We start from the raw sequence: 20352 nt of genomic DNA on the forward strand, positions 1-20352 counted from the left end.
GTGCTGTGGCTTTAGCTTGCTTAACATTATGCTGCTTTTTAGACTTGACAGAAGGGATTTTTTTTTTCTTTTTTTTTTTTTTTTTTTTTTATTAAGGCAAAGCAGCCTTGTAGCGAAATGGTTTAAGCAGCTGCATTGTGGGGAAGCACAAAGAAGTTATTATTGTGTCTGTTTAGGGGGGTCGGATGGAGGGGGGAGATATTCGGCTGCTGTTGATGCCGATTGTTGACTTGCCATCTGCCAGATAGGGAGAAGAAAAAAATGACAGCTCCAGCAGGGTGTTCAAGAGGTTGTTTGGAGAGACGCATAAACATGTGCAGATGTCGAACTGAATAATGGCAAGAACTTGAGACGGTTTATGATGCTGCTGTTGTGTGTGCATATACAGAATGAATGTATGTGGAGATTTGGTTAGAAGGAGGGTACATATTAATTATCATTGTCCCCACCGCCTCCTTTACTTCTGTTAATTAGTTCAGGAGTTTAATATCTTCCTTCTCTCCGTTGTTTGTTCCTAAAAAGAGCCTTTTCTTACAGCAGGGAAAACTTTTGATTTCTCCATGTGGTGGATTAAAAAAAAAAAAGAAAAAAGTCTTGATAAATTTGGTACTTGCGGAAGTAAAAAGACTAACGCAGTTATTTCAGTCTTAGACATGTGGAGGACAGGTGCTACACAAGTTCTTACGTAGCTTTGTCTACCTCAGGACTGATACATTGCGTGCCCCTGCTATTGCATCCTGAGCTTTTCTTATGCAGAAAGTGCCAATCGGTGATTGTCTGCTATTGTATAATAGACAAGTAAATGCTAGGGGTTAGAATGAGATTAGCAACTAATTTTCTCTTTCACTTGATCTTATTTTCAGTTCTTTTTCCAAAGGCAAGGAGCTGGTCAGGCATAACTTGTGTAGTTTCTTGTTTGATGGTTCCTCATAAAGAATAAAATAAAAATTGGATCACTGTTTAGAAATATGTTTTCCTTTCTTCCTCAAAAATCCTTTTTTATTTCTTGTTTGGTGATTTCTACTCAATGTGTTTCCAGGTTAATGTGAAAAAATGTGACAATTGATACAAACATAGATGGATATTAAACTTGCCCAAAAAGGCCAAAGGAAAGGGTTATCTGATCTAGGTTATCTCCTATTTTAAGGTTAGAAAAGGAAACTTTTTTTCCCCCAGAAATGTTATGTGCAAATTCAGCATTCTGATAGCTGTATTGAACTGAGAAGTGGGAAATGAAATTGTGGTTGAGGAGTGCTGTGGTTGCAGGTTGTAAACTTGTCTTTGTTAATCATGATATCAGTATATATCATGAATTTTTGGTTAGTCACAGCTTAACTTAAACATTATCTGAGTGAAACTAACCACCTTTTACTCTCAATATGTGAAAAAAGCAAACTTCTCGCTGTCTTTCATCTTTGGTCTAATAAGCATCAGGTTTGTAGGTCACTGATGACAATAACTACATGCGGAACATTTGTTGTCAACTTTTGTCATCATCTTGGCTGAGCAGAAAAAGTCAATTCTGGATTGTGTCTTCAACTGAAAACTCAGGAGTGACTGCCTCCTACTCAAGTAGGATTCCTGCATCTGAGTCTAGGCACAGGTCCGTGGCGCTGCAGTTGGTGGACTGCTTTTTGCCTGCCATCTGAGTTGTTGGTTCTTCTACAGAACTGTTCCATTTGCCTTCATGTGTCGTGGCCGGTGTGAAGTCTGAGGTACTGTGTGGGTAATGCTGCATCGCTGTTTATCATAATGTCATGCACCCAAAGAGTTTCCAAGTAAATCCTGATGTGTACAGCAGTAACAGAACTGTTCTTTCGGCTCAGTCAGTATGAGAAGTGTTTCTGTGTGTCTTAAACTGATTGTTTGCAAATGATGTGGACTAAATGGTAAAGTGGAAAGGCTCATGTTCATGGTGTGTTTGAGGGGAAAAAAATCAGATGAATAATGTTTGTGCTAGTTTTTTGGCACCTGATAAGGACTCGGGCTGGGAGCATATCTAAGTGACAAGGATAACGTTTAGAGGAGATATTTTAAAATTATTGAGATGTGCCAGTTGTAAAAGCAAGACGGTTTGCTTTGCAAAAACATGTTAGCAGGTATATATACCTGTTTTAAGAGTGGAAAGACAAAATTTTAGACAACACATTAATTTGCTGAAGAAACTCGGCTCAGTGATAATGCTGCTGTCAAACTTTATCATATTCTTTTTTGCAAACAGTGGAAAGTTTAAGATTTCTTGTGTAAGCTGGAGTTGGCTGTTACGCAGAAAAATTGTAAGTAAAGAATACTGAGATTATGTTTAATACCACCTATCTATGTGTAAAAGTCATGTACGTTTTATCATCTTATTTAATACATATGCTTTTATCTACTACATGTATTAAATCAGAGCTGCTGTAGCTGAGTGTCTTTCTGATGTGATTTGTAGATGAATCTTTGTATGCTTGTCTTACTCTTGAAATATTTACAACATCTAAAAGAAGTTATTTTGGTCTACTAATAACTGAGGAGAAAAAAAAAGGAAAGTTGTATATTTTCAGTTATGTACCACTTGATGCTGATAGTCCTACATGAGAAATCATGAATATTTGAAAGTATTGAGAACTTGAAACTTTATACCAATTAAAAAAATCCAGTGAGACAATATTTATTTGTTTATTTATTTATTTATTTTGCAGCTATTATAAATGCATCTCAATTCTATTAAAAACTGGAAATCTGCTTTAAGAAGCAACTAATGTAGCATTTTGAGCTTAGATGTTATAAAGCTGTAAGCAAGAAACAAATGTATAAAATGTGCGCAGTGTCCCTAAATGTTTCTAGGATGTAGACCTTGGTTTTTCATTCCTGAACAGCAGACATTTAGAAAATATTGATCTCCTTTGTTGGTCAGGGATGTTGATGTAATCCACTACTGTGTTATTCCAGACAGCATGTGCTAATATCCACTTCTCTTTTAATTTATTTATTGTTCTAATTCTTATCCTTTAAGAATGGAGGGGAAGTGAGAGTGATGTTGAAACTGGCAGATTTTTCTTCCTGTTGGCTCAAAGTGGACACCGTAAAGGTCAATTCTCAATTTGTCAGGATGTCAGCTAACTTCATATTTCTGGTACGATTTTTTTAAAGGACAGAATCTTCTGCATACCAAATTTGAGTATGCATTGTCAACATTTATTTTCCACGAGATGCCAGAACGCCTCAGTAATTTTAGATGCCCGTTTTGAAAACTGCATTGTCATTTGCATAGTGGCATGTCTGTCTATTGCTGAGTATTTTCCTCAAATTTTTATATATTTTAAATAAAAGATTATTGATGCACTGGAAAGCATTGAATGAACAACAGAAGCTGAAGCAGGGTTGCATTTATACAGGATAGAACACTGACTCACTCCAGTAGTCCCAATGAGAAGATGAGGGTGAGTGGCGATGTAGACCCAAATGAACCCCTCACTCGAACACTTGTAGGTTGCATTCAAAGCCTGAGAGGAACCATACGCTGCAATAGAAGAAGGGAAGGACTTCCCATTGAGAGGCTTGGTTCGTCCTGTGGCTGTAGATGCAGGGAGGTATACTGAGACCATGGAGAGTTGCTTGATGACTTCACCCTTGTGAAATTCCACCTCTGCTTGGACCTTGTCTGTGGCAGCCCTTGGTTTTGAGCACAACCTGCTGCTGCTTAAGAAAAAATGGTCCTCTTGTTTGTTGCTCTTCAGTGCCTCTTGGCTGCCATGAGGGAGAGGGTTGTCTCTACTTTCTTTTTCTCTTGCTCAGCTGAGTAACTTCTGGGGTGTGTTCCTGAGCCTGCTTGCTGCATTCTACAAACTCTGAACATCCGTGTAGTTTTCACTGCTTTCTGACCACGTGGCTGTGAAAAGCAGAACATACATTGACTAATCTTCTTAACTACATTGGGCTGCTGCGATGTCGTGATAAAGTTCAAGCGTCCTCAAGTGTCCCTATCTTAGCAAGGCATTCTGCTTACATGGACATCCAAACCTTGTGTTTGAAAACTGTTCCCCAGTTTGTGGGAGGTGTCATGGAAGCTTAGCTGTGGTATAGGCTGATGTCCACACACAGCTTGAAATGTTTCCCATTCCCTTGTTGTGACTGAAAAAAATCATTTGTCTAACCTTAGTACAGATGTGCTTAAAATGTCATTTAGCGTTACTGGGAACTGTGGGAAAACAGTATAAATAAATAATCACTGTCTCACAGTATTAGAGACAGAATCAAAGACTTAGTTCCAAATTCCTCTTTTATTTGCAGTGCTGGAAAATTCTTAGGAGGGAGTACATAATAAAAATAGTTGGGAAAAATTGGATATTCATTTAATGTTTTTGATGTGCAGTAAGATTTTGTTAAACCTTTTTCACGATGGTATAGTTACATATTATGCTATATTGGAGAGCTTATACTGAATCATGAGGACAGATATACTTTTCAGTTTTAAGAAGCATTTCTTTTTTACAGTAGCTTTGAACTGTATTGCATATTTGTTGTCATGAAATCACAGGTAAGTAAATATTAAACAGGAGTGCTTTACATGTGCTGGTATCTACTGACTTAGTCACATAGCCTGCTGCTGCTTCTAATCGTGTGTTAGGTAACACTGCCCTCAGAGGGCCAAGGTAAGTAAGTTCAATCTCAAAACCACTGGCACTGCTGCTGGTATTTCAGTTGACCTGGCATTCATTATGGTTGTTTCTTTTAAAGAAAAGCTGCATATGTGTATGGTTAATTTTATTTTTTATAATTCTGTTTAGTGTTCTTAAACATTCACCTTGTTCCTAACTTCTAATTAAATGATAGCACAGGGGAACTACAGTCTGACTTAACACAGGGCTGCCTCTAAACAAACAAAAAGAAAGCCAACTCAATGAGGAGAACAATATTTGTGTTATCTCTGTTAAAGCCACTGTAGTAAATTGATGACACAGACAAGAAGAAGATTTTTTTTCGTTCTCTACTTGGAGGGTTTTTTTCCCCCCTTCCCTTAAATCTCACTTATGTCTGTGTGGCAGCTGTTGCTTCTTTTAAGCGAGCAAGTTTTTGAACTCAGGTTTCTGTTGCTTATCAGCACTGTATATTAAAGACATTTCCTTCACACCTCTAAAACCATTTACATATTAAAAAATGTAGACGTTCTGCAAAAGCTTGCTTACTTTTTTTACTAATAAGATTAATTCATCACTAAAAAGTTTTCAAGAATTTCTAAGTTTCCATATACTCAGGGTTACAAATGGGTGAGACTGAAAATAGCAACTATTAAATCTGATGTGAAGCGTGTGTTTGAAGATACCTGAGGTGAAATGAAACAATTACAGACTCGGAGTGATGTGCTTATCCAGCGTGGGTGTGGTGAACGCTCACGTGATTTCCTAGATAACTCTTCTTTGTGAAGATCCTCAGTAGTATCAGAACTACAGACATTGCATTTCTAGAATGAACATGCTTTCTGAAATGTTCTGACGGCCGGATTCTTGTGACTGGCAAAGGCAAACAATTTATTAAGCTTGCAATTGGCAAGTGCAGAGCCAGCCGCAAGGGTCACGTTCTAAACAAACTTTCATTAAGTGTTATTTCTTACTGTTGTTATCCAAGTGTATTATTAAGTGCAACATTAATTAAAGAGTTGCATTTTATGAGTGTGGATTTTGCATGAAGATCAGATTGTATTTTCATGTGCCTCAAGAATGCTGTGCCATCTTATTTCCTCTTTGGGGTGTATTCTACCAGTAGTTATTACAAAAAGCATACCCTTACAACCCAAGACAGGTTCTCAGTTTATGTTTTGTGTATTGTGTGCATGCTTTTATTGTCTGTGCATATCTGAGATACATACTCTGCTGCCACTTTTCTCTCTTTCAGCTTCAAAAACTTTGACTAGAATTAAAGATGTGTATGAATTACTTTTTGACATATTTACTTTGTATGAATTACAAAGATGGCTTTCTTTGCTGCGGTGGTTGAAATTAGAGGCCTCTTCTTACAGCCTAATAAACATATTCTAAGAAAACATGTTTTTCAACTTAGAGGGGTGTAAGTTTAAGCAAAATAATAATTTAGCTTACATTAACTCAGCAGGAAGTCGGGTACAAACTGATTAATCCTCTATGGTGGATCCGTGCTTTTTCAAGTACCATAGCTATGTTTCATTAAGTTGTCAGGATGTCTTGGGTTTTGGTTAGCCTGCGTGGACTTCTGCTTTCTCATAGAATTTCTTTTCACTTGAATTACTGAATTTCCAGATGTAGACTTCGTGTTTATTTTCTTTTCCCCCTTTTTTCCCCCCTTTTCCCCCTTTTTTTCCCCCCTTTTCCCCCTTTTTTCCCCCTTTTTTCCCCCTTTTTTCCCCCTTTTTTCCCCCTTTTTCCCCCTTTTTCCCCCTTTTTTCCCCCTTTTTTCCCCCTTTTCCCCCCTTTTCCCCCTTTTTCCCCCTTTTTTCCCCCTTTTTCCCCCTTTTTCCCCCTTTTTCCCCCTTTTTCCCCCTTTTTCCCCCTTTTTTCCCCCTTTTTCCCCCTTTTTCCCCCTTTTTCCCCCTTTTTCCCCCTTTTTCCCCCTTTTTCCCCCTTTTTCCCCCTTTTCCCCCTTTTCCCCCTTTTCCCCCTTTTCCCCCTTTTCCCCCTTTTCCCCCTTTTCCCCCTTTTCCCCCTTTTCCCCCTTTTCCCCCTTTTCCCCCTTTTCCCCCTTTTCCCCCTTTTCCCCCTTTTCCCCCTTTTCCCCCTTTTCCCCCTTTTTCCCATTTTTCCCCTTTTCCCCCCTTTTTCCTTTTTTCCTTTTTTCCTTTTTTTCCCCCCTTTTCCCCTTTTTCCCCCTTTTCCCCTTTTTCCCCCTTTTCCCCTTTTTCCCCTTTTTCCCCTTTTTTCCCTTTTTTCCCTTTTTTCCTTCTTTCTTTTTCCTGTTTCCTTTTTCATTCTTCCTTCTTTTTTCTTTTCTTTTTTCTTTCTTTTTTCCTTTTTTCCTTTTTTCCTTTTTTCCTTTTTTTCGTTTTTTTCGTTTTTTTTTCCTTTTTTCCTTTTTTCCTTTTTTCCTTTTTTCCTTTTTTCATTTCTTCCCCTTACTTTTTCCCTTCCCTTAAGTATTTGGGAAGGAAATACCCCAAACATATTTAGAGTAATTAAATATTGCATATACTGTAAAATATTTCATTTTGATTTGGTTTGTTTTATACAGGGCTGGTAAGTTAGAAGTCGTGTTAAATTGTTTTTTCTTTCCCAATACTCTGCTGTGTTTTAGTAATTTTTTTTGTGTGTCTGTGTAGAGGACTTCTCTTTTAAAGCAGTTCAGTAAATGTGTCTCTTAAGAAGTATGGAATAAAATGTTTTTCTGTCCTTAAGCAGATTGTATAGAAGGAATTCAGTTATAAGAGGGCACCTAGACTTCATCCTGAGTGCCATTAAACCACTTAAGCAGTTAAGTGAACTGCTTACTGATATTACTGTTTACTTTATTCTTCAAAAGTGTTCACCCATTTGTTAATTAAATTACAAAATAAATAAAGGGCAGATGATAAATATTCCTGTATATCTGCTGAAGAATGATTTGATTATTGGTTATTTCAAGGAAAAAATGGCATTTTATATATATATATATATATATACACACACACCAATGTTCAGCATATATTGATGAATGTCAATAGGTGCAGTTTTTTCCACATGGAAGAATTCAATTGCACACCTTTACTTCATATGCACTGCCATGTCAGGTGCCATTTTGTCAGACTGACCCTCTGCTGCCTTCTGTCGCATGGCAATTAAATGTAATGGAACATGGGAGCATTGGTGGGAAGGTTCAATCTTTACTGCCATACCATCAACATCTCTCTCTAACATTGTAGGCCAACAGAATAAAATAGGAGGCATTACTTTTGGAGCTGCCATTGTAAGCTGTGTGTTCTGTGTCTTGCTGTAGTTTGCAGGGAAGAGACATACAGCTGTGCTCATGGACAGTATGGTACCTATTTGCCATTCAGTATTGATATCTTCCTCTCTTCAGAGAAGCTTGGAAGTACTTGTACTCTTCTAATGGTTTTTCTGTAGGCAGGATGTCTACTGCAAAACTGATTAGATGATCAAAAATCTGTTCAGTTTTCTAATTCAGAGACTTTGAGTACCTAGGAGAAGCTAAATGCAATATGAAATGTTGCCCTAAGAAGAGAAGGGAATAAGTGTCTCTAAGGGCAGCTGCTGAAATGATCTCTTTATTTTTTTTTTAATAGGTTTGATTCCAGACAGTGTCTATGTTAGTAGCTTGTAGGAGTCAGTAGTAGTTTCTGTTTTTTCCTGAGGTGACGTATCAGTGTTCTTATCCTGCCATCCCTAACTCTTGGAGAGTCTGCTTACCTCTTTGCACAGTTTGTTCCTTACAGAAAGGAAGATTTTGTTTGAAACCTGAAACTTTGAATGGCTGACCTGGCTTGTCTGTACTTATGTTCTTATGTCTTACTTGTGTACTTGTGTCCATATTGGATGCTGCCCTTGAACAAGTCTTCCATTGTTTTAGCTGCCTCCTTCCTAGTGAATGCACCTTCCAGAGAAGGCTAAAGTCTTGATAGATGTTAAACCAACAGGCACTGTCTATCATAGCAGTCTCCCGGAAACAAGTAGTGTATGAGAACATTATGTAAGATTCATTATGAACTGTTAAACAGTAAGAAAGGGACTAGAATGCTAACATATACATTTTTAAAACTCATATTGGGTGATCTGATGTGTATGGCTTTGTTTTGGCTTCAACTCTTTGATCCAGACAGATTTCTGCAATTTTATTTTATGGGAGGTATTTTAAATATTTCTAAGGATCATTCCTTTAGTTAGGTTTATGTTTGTTATTTTCAAGTATTCTGCAAACATAATTAAAGAAGCATCTGCATGTTTTCATGTAATGATACAGTTTTCACTGTTATTGGTATTAAAGTTACGTTTCTTTTCTCGCACTTTTTTAATTTGAGCTGAGATTTCCCATTGTGGAGTCAATTCAGACCAGCTGTATCAGTGTAGACGTTTCCAACTGACCTAGCACCAGAGACTTGAGATAGAGAGCTTGTAGTCTAGACAAGTGTGTATCTCCTAATTTTTTGTGGTCAAATTAAGTAACACTTTGAGCTGTTTCAATATTTTTTTCTACTTATATGAAAATGGAAGATCTCTAGATAACAACACAAGGCAGGTGCCCTGCTATCTGGAGCTAGAAGTTTTGCTGCTGAGGGCCAGGAAACATAGACTGGCTTCTAACAGAATGATCTCAGTCTCAGATGAATGTCATCTTCCTTCTAACCTCTGAATTGTCTAAAAGGTACAGTTAACAGACTGTTGAACTACAAAACACTTCTCAAGGATTGGGTTTAGCCTAGGGCAGTGCAGTCCCGGGTATATACTAAGTTCTGAGGATTTTGCAAACTGAGAAATTGAAATATTTTTTCAGTTTCAGCTTTACGGAACTTGAAATTGTGTTTTTTAAAGTTAATGCAACGAGGTCACTATTCTTATTTCACTGTGACACTTTGATATAATCTTAAGAGTCTCAGATTAGAGCAGTATTTTAGCATGAAGTTTTCAAGTGAGTAATAAGCGGCAACTTTTAGTTTTGAGGAAATCTGGAAATTTTACATTGGTACATACACTTTTTTTCTTAAAATATTATGTAATGATAGAACAGTAGCACATTTAAAATCTTAGTTGGTGGTTGTGTGTACATTATTTGTTCTGCAAAGTTGGTAGAAGTCAAAGATGGGGAAAGGTGGGCTGGTTTAAATGCGTCTGTATTTACCTGAGTAATACACATAAGAAGTAAAATTACTGGTGAGATTTTGATATGATAAAATATTTCGAGATTTTTCACTCTTAAATAAGATTGCATTGTTTAAGCTACCAACTCTCTTCTGTCTTGTTCTTAATGCTTCTGTTCCTGAATACCTCCTAGCTTGCAGAACCTTCCATTCCAACTTGAGTAGGGTGAAAGTGGAGGTGGTGTGTTTATTGGTTGATTTATCTTGTAAAAGGTAACTGGATTGGATACCTTCAGTCTTCTTGCTGATAGTTTACATTTGAATGAACTTAATGATTTTTGCTTTGGTTCAGCAGGGTGAATGTTCTACATTGTAGTAACTTACATTTACTTTTGTTATTGTAAGTTGAGCTGTAGTGCATGCTTTCATCTGTACCAAATTTCAGACTGTTTACAGATACAAAGATGGAGGACTGGGAAGAGTATGGTGTAATGAAATTTCGCTGTACAGAATATAGTACAGTGCTTGTAGCTCCTTATTACAGAGGCATTGTTCTACAGCCGAGGTTTTCAATTGCAATTACATTTTCTCTTCCTTTAGAGGAAGTTATTTTCCTTTGTAAGTTGAAAACATCTGGAAAGATTTTGGTATAATTAATGTTAAGACATTGATGATCTGTTTTTTAGTATCAAGTGTTTTTTTTTTTTCTTTTTTTCTCTACAGTACTAATGAACACATTTTTTTTCTCATTTAGGAGAATATATAAAAAACTGGCGGCCAAGATATTTCCTGCTAAAGACAGATGGTTCTTTCATAGGCTATAAGGAGAAGCCCCAGGATGTGGATCTGCCATATCCACTCAACAACTTTTCAGTGGCAAGTATGTATTTCCAGTATTTATTTTTCTCTCCGCATATTGACAAAGTATTTGCTACATTTTGCTGAATGTGTAGTTCAGAATTTACTGGTAACAGTGCAAGTTTGATGTCTTGTGTCAGGCTAGTACCCCCCAATCTCATGTCCAGCCCTATAAGATTTTCTTATAAATGGCATTAAAGATTTTATCATAAGTAGATTTTAAAAATATTAAAAAACCCATGTCCTCAATTTTAGTTTTTTTTATTTCTATCTAAAGTGTTACTAACAATAACATTTGATAAATGATTGTTGTAAGATGAAAATCCTTAGAAAGCTTACTTGTATTCATTCCACTGCCCTCTTTATTTTTTGGTAGTATCTCTGAATTCACTTGAAAACTCAAATTAATTAGAAAATTATCTAGACTGTCAAATGGCACAAAATCGTGCTAAATTATTTTTCTCTTGGATAATCAGGTAATCAGCTCTCCAGCCTGGTTAATCAGTAATTTTGAGCAATCAGACAATTTGCATATATTAGCAAAGCTACAAAGTATGAATCTATTGGATAAAATGAAGACATTGTGCTTTTTTCTTTTTCAAAAATGTTTTTGAAATGTTTTACTAGGGTTTTTTTGATCGTGAGATTGGTGGAATATTTCACAACAGAAACGAAAATATTTGCAGAGCTAAGCTAAGGGGAAAAAATATTATAGCTATAAACTTTTGAAGGAAGGAATATTAGAGTATGTAACCAAGTTCTTTCAAAATGTGTTTAGCATACTGCAGTACAATAAATGGCAGTGTTTAGTTTTATAGGAGAATGCTGGAGCCACAAGAGCAGGTGTATTTAGGGAAAGGATTTCCTTCATTTGCGTTACTGAAGCAGCAACAAATTTTACTGACACTGAATTTGCCCTTTTTTTTTTTTTTAATGAAATTATTCCTGAGATTGTCTTAGCCTGTGCATACAAAATAATTTGGGCATTTTGTTTGATAAGGGATTAATCGATTAATCTTGGGCTCCAATACCATGTCTTGACCTACAATCGGAGGAGGAAAACCTTGTGCTTTCTGATGATGATAGAAGTCTTACAAATGATATAGAGTATACAAGCCTTTTAATATTAGAGGCTCATTCTGCCTTGTTGCTATGAAGTGCAAAAAACAGTGATGCCTTTAGGTTGTTCATGAGAGTTGGTAGACCTAGCACTGACCAAGTCATAGGCCGTTATTCTTTAGCTATTCCTCTGACTGTATAACCCATTCATTCATAGCAGTTAGTAGTTTCCTAGATACTACTTGCCCTGTGGCCAAGTGAAAGAATATCTGTAGAATTATAGCAAGTGTTTTTTGCCCTGCTTTACTGTGCTCTTCATTGCATATCTAGTCTTCCTTTGCTGCTGCAACGAGAAGGATGATCCAAACAGTAGTTCTGCCAAGTGAAGAAATGCATAATTAACAATTAGTTCCACTGTGTTGATACTGGTGTTGAACTCTTTTTTCCTGTCCTTATACCAAGAGGTCATCTTCTATAACGCTGATATTAGAGTGCTGCCCCTGAACTTTGTTTTGATGGGAATTGGATGATTTTTTTTGAATTGTTTCCAGAAATGACAGGAGTCCTTTCTGTATCTTGCAAGCACTGTAGGTCAGATACTTAGGCTACGTAAGCTAAAGGGAGAAACATGCAGTATTAATTAAAGAAATACAGTATTGGTAAAGAAGATGAGTTTTTTTTTGTTGTTTTCTGGCAGGAGAAGCAGTAATTTAATAAGAAAGAACTGCTGATGAGAGCAAGAATAGTGAGTGCTTTTCTCTCACAAAAATCATCCCATAAAATTTAAGCAAAGTACCTATGTGGAGATCACAATGTAGAAAATAAAACATTTTCTGGAATAAATTTTTTGATAAGATTCCAGTTTTCAACTTTAATTAAATGGATTAGATTTTATCTTGAATAAGAAGTACAAAATTATATAGCATGGAAAGGCTGAAAAGATAAGGCCAGAATAGTATTATACTCTGAATTGCAAAGGACTGCTTTTGGTCAGATATTTTATCGGTCTGAAGATGAGATCATCAGTAGGGCAAACAAACAAACGAAACAACACTCTGTATGACTGAATCAGATCTCATCTGCAGTACCTGGTAAATCTCAAGAACGGGCTTTATGATCTCCAATCCCTGAGTTCCTGAGCTGCTGCAGTAGGTTTGCAGCCGCAAGCGTTGCAGCATATTTTTCCTGTAATAGTGAAGTGCGTTTTTCATAAATTACTAGCCAGGCAGATGGAGTGTGAGATCACTGTTAATACCATCTTGATTAGGTTGGCAGGGACTTAAAGATATGTCTTTATAGTCCTATCTTCACGTAATCTTTGTAGCTATCTGTAAAGTGAGAATGTGGTCTCGGTCTACTTTTTGCTCTCCAAATGATAGACATCTTTGGCTCTTACTTACAGCTTGTTATTTAAGCAGGGAAGGCCAAGGCCATGGTATTATTTTTGTACTGTTTGAGTTGAACGCTGGAAAGTTTACACCTTTCTGCTTTGTATGATACTTGTTCTGTAGTTTAAAATTCTACACCCACCCTGTTACACCAGTTACTTTGATCACACAGATATCTTCCCAACAGAATGACCCCCTTCTGCTCCTGCTACACCAGGCTTACTTTTGCACAAGACTTTCCCAGATACAGTATCATTTTCTGAATAGTTGCTTCCTGATTTCTTCCAAGAAAAGTTTCTTCCAAGAAATATGGCCAAAACCCCACAGCTGAGCACTTTTCTTTCCCTGATCCTTTGTAGCCAGTGTATTCCCTTGTGAATCCTGTGAATGAGAGAAAGGCCTGAGAGGACAAAAATATTTTATAGCTTGCTAACAATGCTTCCAGTGCTGAACATGCCTTTATTAAGGCAAGGAAGCTGTGTGGGCCTGAAATGGTGGTGAGTAGTCTCTTGCTGGACCATAAGTATGCTAGGTGGAGTTGACTGGGGAGTATGGTGGAGATGGGCTGGATAAAGTGGGAAGATTCAGGACTGGTCCGTTGGTGGCTGTTCTTGGAGGCCCCCAGGCAGGGGCCTCACCTCCCCACAGCAGCCTTCCGGTGCATGTGAGCACCAGGAATGAGTTCTCTGTGCTGTGATTGCTGAGCTGCCACAGCTTGTGGCAGGGTGAACAGATCAGTCTGGTGATACCAGGTCATGTGCTGGAATCACTCTGGTTTCTCTCCTGTGGAGCTACTGTATGTTATACCGTACAGAGCCCACTTCAGAAACTAGTTCAAAGTCAGCCTAGCTCTTTTCAGGTATAGAGAAGCAGTTGCAAGTAATCAAGTTTCTGGAGCTTCAAGAGACACAGTTGATTGACTGAGTCATGGTAATGGAGTGGGTTTGCGTTCCGGCCCACCTCAAAATATGTTAATTTAAATTGCTTTTGCTTAGGCATTAATGCAGTCAGAACCAGTCTAAAAATATTTTTGATTCAATTGCTGTAACTTCTTGGTATAGGCAAAGGCCTATATTAGGCTTCTTTTGAAAAAAAAAAAAAAACTAGTACTCTGGATGTCCCCATGACAGGATGTATACCCTCAGAGGTCCCAAAAAAGAACAGCATGATCTCACAACACTGTTTCTAAGTAGTCCAGTGCTGTTGAAGCAGAATCAATACTGCTATGTGTAAACCGCCTTGGTCTTTGATGGGAATAAGTGGTGGTTCTTTCCAATTCTATTTAAGGAGCTTTTGTGGCCTTATTGATTTAAAAGGGAAGAAAGAAAAAAAAAACAAGAAAAAAAAAAACCAACACACACAAAAGAGAAACCACTGAAAAGCAACATTAAAAAATGTTCTCACACATATGATGAGTATGTAAGTGATCACATAGCACATTTGAGTTGAGGTATCTGTACAAACTGGCCTTTTGCCTTCATTTTGATCTTCATATGGAGAATAATTGGAAAGAGATATATGCCTTTAATGGTAGCCTTTGAGCTTTGGCCAAAAATGATGTCACTTGGAATTTTTGTGGTATCCTGAAATATTTTACTTTCCAAGTGTTCTGTGATACAGGTGAAATAAATTCAAGTTATTGCGAGAAGGTGCTCTTTTATAAATGTTTTTCTTAATTTTATTTTTCTGTGCTGCAGAAATTATCACCGATGAACCCTGGCTACTTGCAATGGAAAATTTGTACTCCTTTTTACTAATCATAATCTTTAAATCGGCCAGAGACAAGGTTTATTATTTCGGGGATTTAAAAATATAAAAAACATAAAAATTTAAGTGTTTTCAGGGAATCATGTTAGGGTTCTAAAGAATTCTGAAGACATTCTCTGAAGAAATGAATAGGGAGCACATATGCATGTGTATATCAAGTTATCCATGAAGATACTTTGCCGTTAGGCATGACTTTTTTCCAGGAACTCCACAGTTAACTTTTCAATGAGATTTGAGTTTAAAGTCCTAGGTGTTCTTGGTTGTCACAGCAGTGGATGACGTGAACACACAGATACGTGTCCAACTAGTTTCTTACAATTACGGCCCAGATTTCAATCCACAGTAATAACAGTTCAATTGAATAAATAATATTCATTCATCACTGCAAATAATTATGGGGAGAAAAAAAGCACTTTATATGTAACATGCTGAATACAGAAATATGTCTGTGGCAATTCAAACTCAAGTCTAATGCGTTACCAGTGTTACTGCTGGATGTATGTACGTTTGTCTTTCTGGAAAACTGCACCAGTGATTTTCTTTGAGAGGTTTGCAAAGTACCTTATGAACTGTCTTTAGGTGGCATAGTTGGTATTCTGTCATTTGACTTAGAGGTTTGGATTCACTTGTTAGCTTGGATCGTGAATGAGAGTGAGTTCCTCAGACTTATCCTTCAGTTTTACTGAAGTCGCTCCAGAAGTAATGCCTCCTATTTGTTTCCATGGAAGCAACAGATACAAAGAGCATGATAACACAGCAGCAAAATGGAATATTGGCAGGAAGGTTCAATCTCTATTGCCATGCCACCAACATGCCCCTCTGATGTGGGCCAGCATTATAAAAATAGGAGGCAATACTTTTGGAGCAGCTTTTGGACTGTGCTTTCTCAGACACCAATTTACTATTCTGTAATCCCCAGTTATCTCTAAGTAGGGCCTGATATAAGCATGACAAGTCAAAAAGTATACTGTCAGGTCTTTTTATCCTGGTGTGATACATCGATTTGCATAAATGAAATTGAGATGTTAGTATGAGAGGGATGCATTATGTTACTGTCTTCTGTGAAGACAAGAAAAACCTCAGGCAAAGCCTGACAATAACATGTGGAGAACTCTCATTTTCATTCTCTCTATTTGCATGAAAGGGTGACTGGCAAACTAATTGTCATGATAGAAAGGCAAGGGCACAACTTCAGTACTTTTTGGAGTGCTGAAAATAAATGGCTTTCCAGCATGGTGAAGTGCATCAAGGATGGTCTTTTTCAGTTTCAAGGAAAATAATCATTTTTTTGTGTGTTTGTTATTCAGTCATATATGTTGTTGTTGTTATAGCACCAAAGCACATACAAGTTCGAGTCATGAGCCAAGCACCACAGGAGTGGGATTTCTACCCATACGGAACAAAAAGTCAGTTCCTGCTCCAAAATAGTAAAATTCCAAATATAAAACAAGGGATAGCAGATGGATGCAAACAGATGGGGGGAGTATGAGAAAACAATGAGACAGTATTAGCCTGTAGTATAGGCAGTGGTCTCAGCACATTGACAACTTATCTACTGTCCAGGTTAGATTTTTACTCTCTTCTTTTCTCCCTCCTTACTTCCTGTTTTTAAGACATCATGGTGAGTTAGAGTTTTAAGGAGGATTTAAAGAAGAGCTTGTTCACTAAATAGAAAGAAATTAGGAATGCTTTTCAGTAATGGTGCCGAATGGAACAATGGGAGGATGAATGGTAGGAATGGTCATTTGGATGCTGAATAAAGAGTGATAAAGAGGATGAGAGTAGGTAGGCTGTGGGGGTAGTCCATGTTGAAAACTTACTGCTTATGTGCTGATGTGCTGTGTAGAAAATGAGGAGTGCAAAGAGAAGTGTGTTACGATCAAAGGGACAATAGAAAACAACTACCTCTGGAGCATTTTGGAGGATGATATTTATAGGGGAAAACTGCGTTTTTGGGAACTGAAGAAAGGGTATTAAATTATTGCCATACATTGTTATGTCACTAATCTTGTTTTTATGGGTAATATTGCACATAAACAAAATGTAGTCAGAAAAGAGGAGACTTGAGGACAGAGAGCCTTTTAGAAAGCCTCAGAGAAATAGGATAGAGTACGTAAATGGGTGGGAGAATCCGGAGAGGACCAAGCTAAGAGGATGTGTGTGTATAAATATATGTTTCTGTATATACATATGCATATATACATGTAAAAGTCATGGCATTTTGTATGTGAGCAAAAGCATGCCTATCTGTGTCAATGTTATGAAAATTATATATTAGTTCTGCTACTTTCCTAACACAAGTCATTGGAGAAAACTGGATTCAGAGTACAAGGAATAGCAGTAATGAAAAAAGGTTGTGTAAGCAGTGTGTTTCAACATGAGAAAGAAAGCTAACTGGAGTAGGTACTGAAGGGGCAAAGGTTGGGATAGTGAAGTGTTCATCTTCTGAAGGAAAGACTTAGAGGAAAATAAGAAATTAAGGATTAAATTGCAATGTAAATAGATAGCTAGATATGCTAGATACAAATATCTGCATATAAATATCCCCCTACATAAGTAAAAATGCATATATGTTCTAAAAAAATGCCATCAGTAGTTCAATACTATTTATTTTATATCATATGATAATCATAGGAAGTTCTTTGTGCTAAAACTCAGTTTGCATTAGAAATAATTTCTCAAATATGCAACCTTCTGTTCATTTTTTTAGTGAATTTTTTATGGCTTTTTATATGTTTAACATTCTTGTCTAACTCTACCAACCAATTCTGCTGAAGATGAAAGCTTCCTTATATGAAATAATAATATGATATTAGTATTCCTTCTGTTGTTTTTTTTTAATGCTGAATGAATGCACTTAGGAAAAGAACATCGGTGATTATATGGTTAAAGTTATAGAATTCAAACTTTAAACTTTTTAATAAAATCTGAACAGATGATCTGTGCTTTTTTTTTTTTTTTTTTTTGGAACTGGCAGGTTTCAGGCCCTCTAATTGGCTTCCCAGCTTTGCAGAGTAATTACAGCTTCAAGCAAACTTTGTCATCTGTGGTTCAGAATGGTGTAAAGTAAACAGAACGTTTTGAAATACAGTTTGTAGTTAGAGTTGCTCAGGAGAGTTTAACTAGCATAACTATTTAATTTAGATAGTACATTTTATTTGGAAAAGACAGCCTAACATTTCAGAATTATCAGAGTGTTTGTGGATATGGAGATTAAAGTTAACATCTGGTTAACCTCTTTTTTATTAAAAAAAAATAATTCAGAAACTTGCATTGCATTTCTTTATTCTGGTTCTATTTCATTTTTCCGTTTCTTATACAGATCCAAAAAAGGCCAACCAAGTACCACAGACTTGTTGGAATTGAGTTGTTGATTTCTGTAACTGATATTGCATTTTGCTGCTTTGAACAAATGTTCTGCCTCAAGGCTTTGTATCTCCTCTAATATTAAGGGGGAAATTTTTCATGACTGATGTTTAATCCCAAGCAGGTCAGAAAGCTTTAGGATTAAAATGTGTAATTCCAAGTTGTAGATGGCTAGCATACAAGAACACAAAGTTGAGTCTGTCTGTTTACTGGCTTACTCATCTTTTTGAATGATAATTTAGACTTCCAACTGTTTGGAGTTGAGATTCAGCCCTTTAATTACATATGTTTATGTATAGTAGCAAACTTGAAGACATTATGGTAGAGTGTTCTCTCCTTTTGGTAATGACCCAACTATCACTCAAGCTTTCTGAGCCAGCTTTCAGTAGCCAGTTTCACTCATTCTTCTCTGCTTTTGTAGTTTCCAAACTATTCTGTCTAAAACTACTACATTTTTTTCCCAGTAATTAGTAGAAAAATATTTTGGTAATTAGCAGTAAGTGTGTATTAGAGTACTTATTAATCTTAATAGATTTATTTATTTTCTTACCCTTAGGTGGAAGACATGCACAAACAAATTTTTATTCATGTTACAGTCGTGGTAGGACTGTTGTTTATCCCATACATTTGTATACAGCAGCCTGTGAAACATGTGAGTGACTAAATATCAGCAGACTTCAGTTACTTTTATGTACTTCAGCAGGCTGAGTAGCACACACCACTTTTAGAAATACACTAGTTCTCTGCTTCTTTCCAAAACTCCTTTTGTTTCAGTAGTTAAGGACATCTATGTATTCACTTCTATCCTTATAAAAGGAAATTATATATTCAGCCACTTTTAATAGAATATTTCAAAAAGCTCTGTAAACTTTGCTTGGTGTTATTTTTCAATAGCATCCTTCTAGCATATTCAAATGGCATTTTTTAATGTTTTCATTTCTTTTTTCACTTTCCACAGCATTTTTTATTATATTTAATTGATCTTGTTGATCATCTATAATGAAAACCTGTGAGAGTTAAGCACTCTATGGTATTTACAGATCTTAATATATGCATCCACAGCTAAAGTAGCTGTTCTTATTAATGAAGTGCATCATCACTTTGAGAAATCTCTGAAGAAAAATTAATATGTAGTACCAGTAATATGTGTATAGCTTGGTACAGACTTACATGGATGAACATACAAAAAATATATAGATAATATATTAATTATGCAAACTGGTCTCTGGACTAATAAATTCTCTAGTTCTCTCTTGCAGTCTCCCCATTCTAGCTGCCATTTCTTGCTGCTGTTCCTAATGAGCCTTTTTTTATCCCCCTTGTGTTTCTTTTCCACACAGGTTTCAGTCTTTCTCCGTTGCCATTTACACTCCTCTGCCTTTATTCCCCGGTCTTTTGTTCTGATGTCTCTTCTTTAAATTATTTTTGCTGTATTATATCATTCCATATTGGATTTTGCCTTAACCGGATAGCTTCTTTTTTGTAGTGTCTGAGGGTAGCAAGAGCCGATACAAACATAGGAGAAAGAGCTTTCCGTTCAGCAGATATATAGATAGGAGATAGCTGTAGCTTCTGGATTACTGCACAGATTTTTAAGAATTTTATGGTTTAGTAAGTGTTACTGCAATTTTTTTTTTTTTACCAATCTCTCCTGCACTCTTTTCTCTCTTGCAGATAGAATGGACAGTTGTGTTACATTTTCATAGGAATACTGGAAGGATATCAAAGGTCTTGGTTTGCCAAGTTTTAAGTCTTGTCTCCAAAATGTTGTATTTTCCAGCAGTGTGCAGATTTAGGCAAACATCCAGCAAAGGAAGTTTCAGCCTACATGATTGAAGTGTGATAGGATTAAAGATGAGAGAAATGGTTTAGTCAGGGGTAGGATCAGGTAATTCTAGAACAGACATGCGTGCAGTCTCTTCTGTTGTAAAAGTAGTCCTGTGCATTTCTTAAAGTTGCAGCTGAGAATTTTAAGAAAACAAATAGTGTGTTATTCCTAGAGTCCCCATCACTGTCATTATAACTTGGGCTTCAACCATATGCCTGAGGAGTTCCTTTGATCTCACAGTACTTGCACCCAGCTGTGAACCTACTATATATCCTAAGTAGCTCCACTTCATCATGGTCCTTAAGTTCCCTTCGTCTGCTTCTGTCCTTCTTGTTTCTTTTCCATCTTCC

General features: G+C 36.7%; 1 protein-coding gene across 4 annotated transcripts in view; it reads left to right on the top strand.

The window, feature by feature from the left end:
* The window catches only part of AKT3 (AKT serine/threonine kinase 3), a 144592-nt gene that overhangs the window by 68615 nt on the left and 55625 nt on the right, over positions 1-20352 (top strand). For all 4 annotated transcript variants that reach the window (XM_015283981.4, XM_040697411.2, XM_046939380.1 and 1 more), the window contains exon 3: positions 10491-10616. In XM_015283981.4, the coding sequence (XP_015139467.1) occupies positions 10491-10616 (126 nt within the window). The remainder of the gene's footprint in view (positions 1-10490; positions 10617-20352) is intronic.

The sequence above is a fragment of the Gallus gallus genome, chromosome 3 (genome assembly GCF_016699485.2).
Source record: "Gallus gallus isolate bGalGal1 chromosome 3, bGalGal1.mat.broiler.GRCg7b, whole genome shotgun sequence".
Taxonomy (NCBI): domain Eukaryota; kingdom Metazoa; phylum Chordata; class Aves; order Galliformes; family Phasianidae; genus Gallus; species Gallus gallus.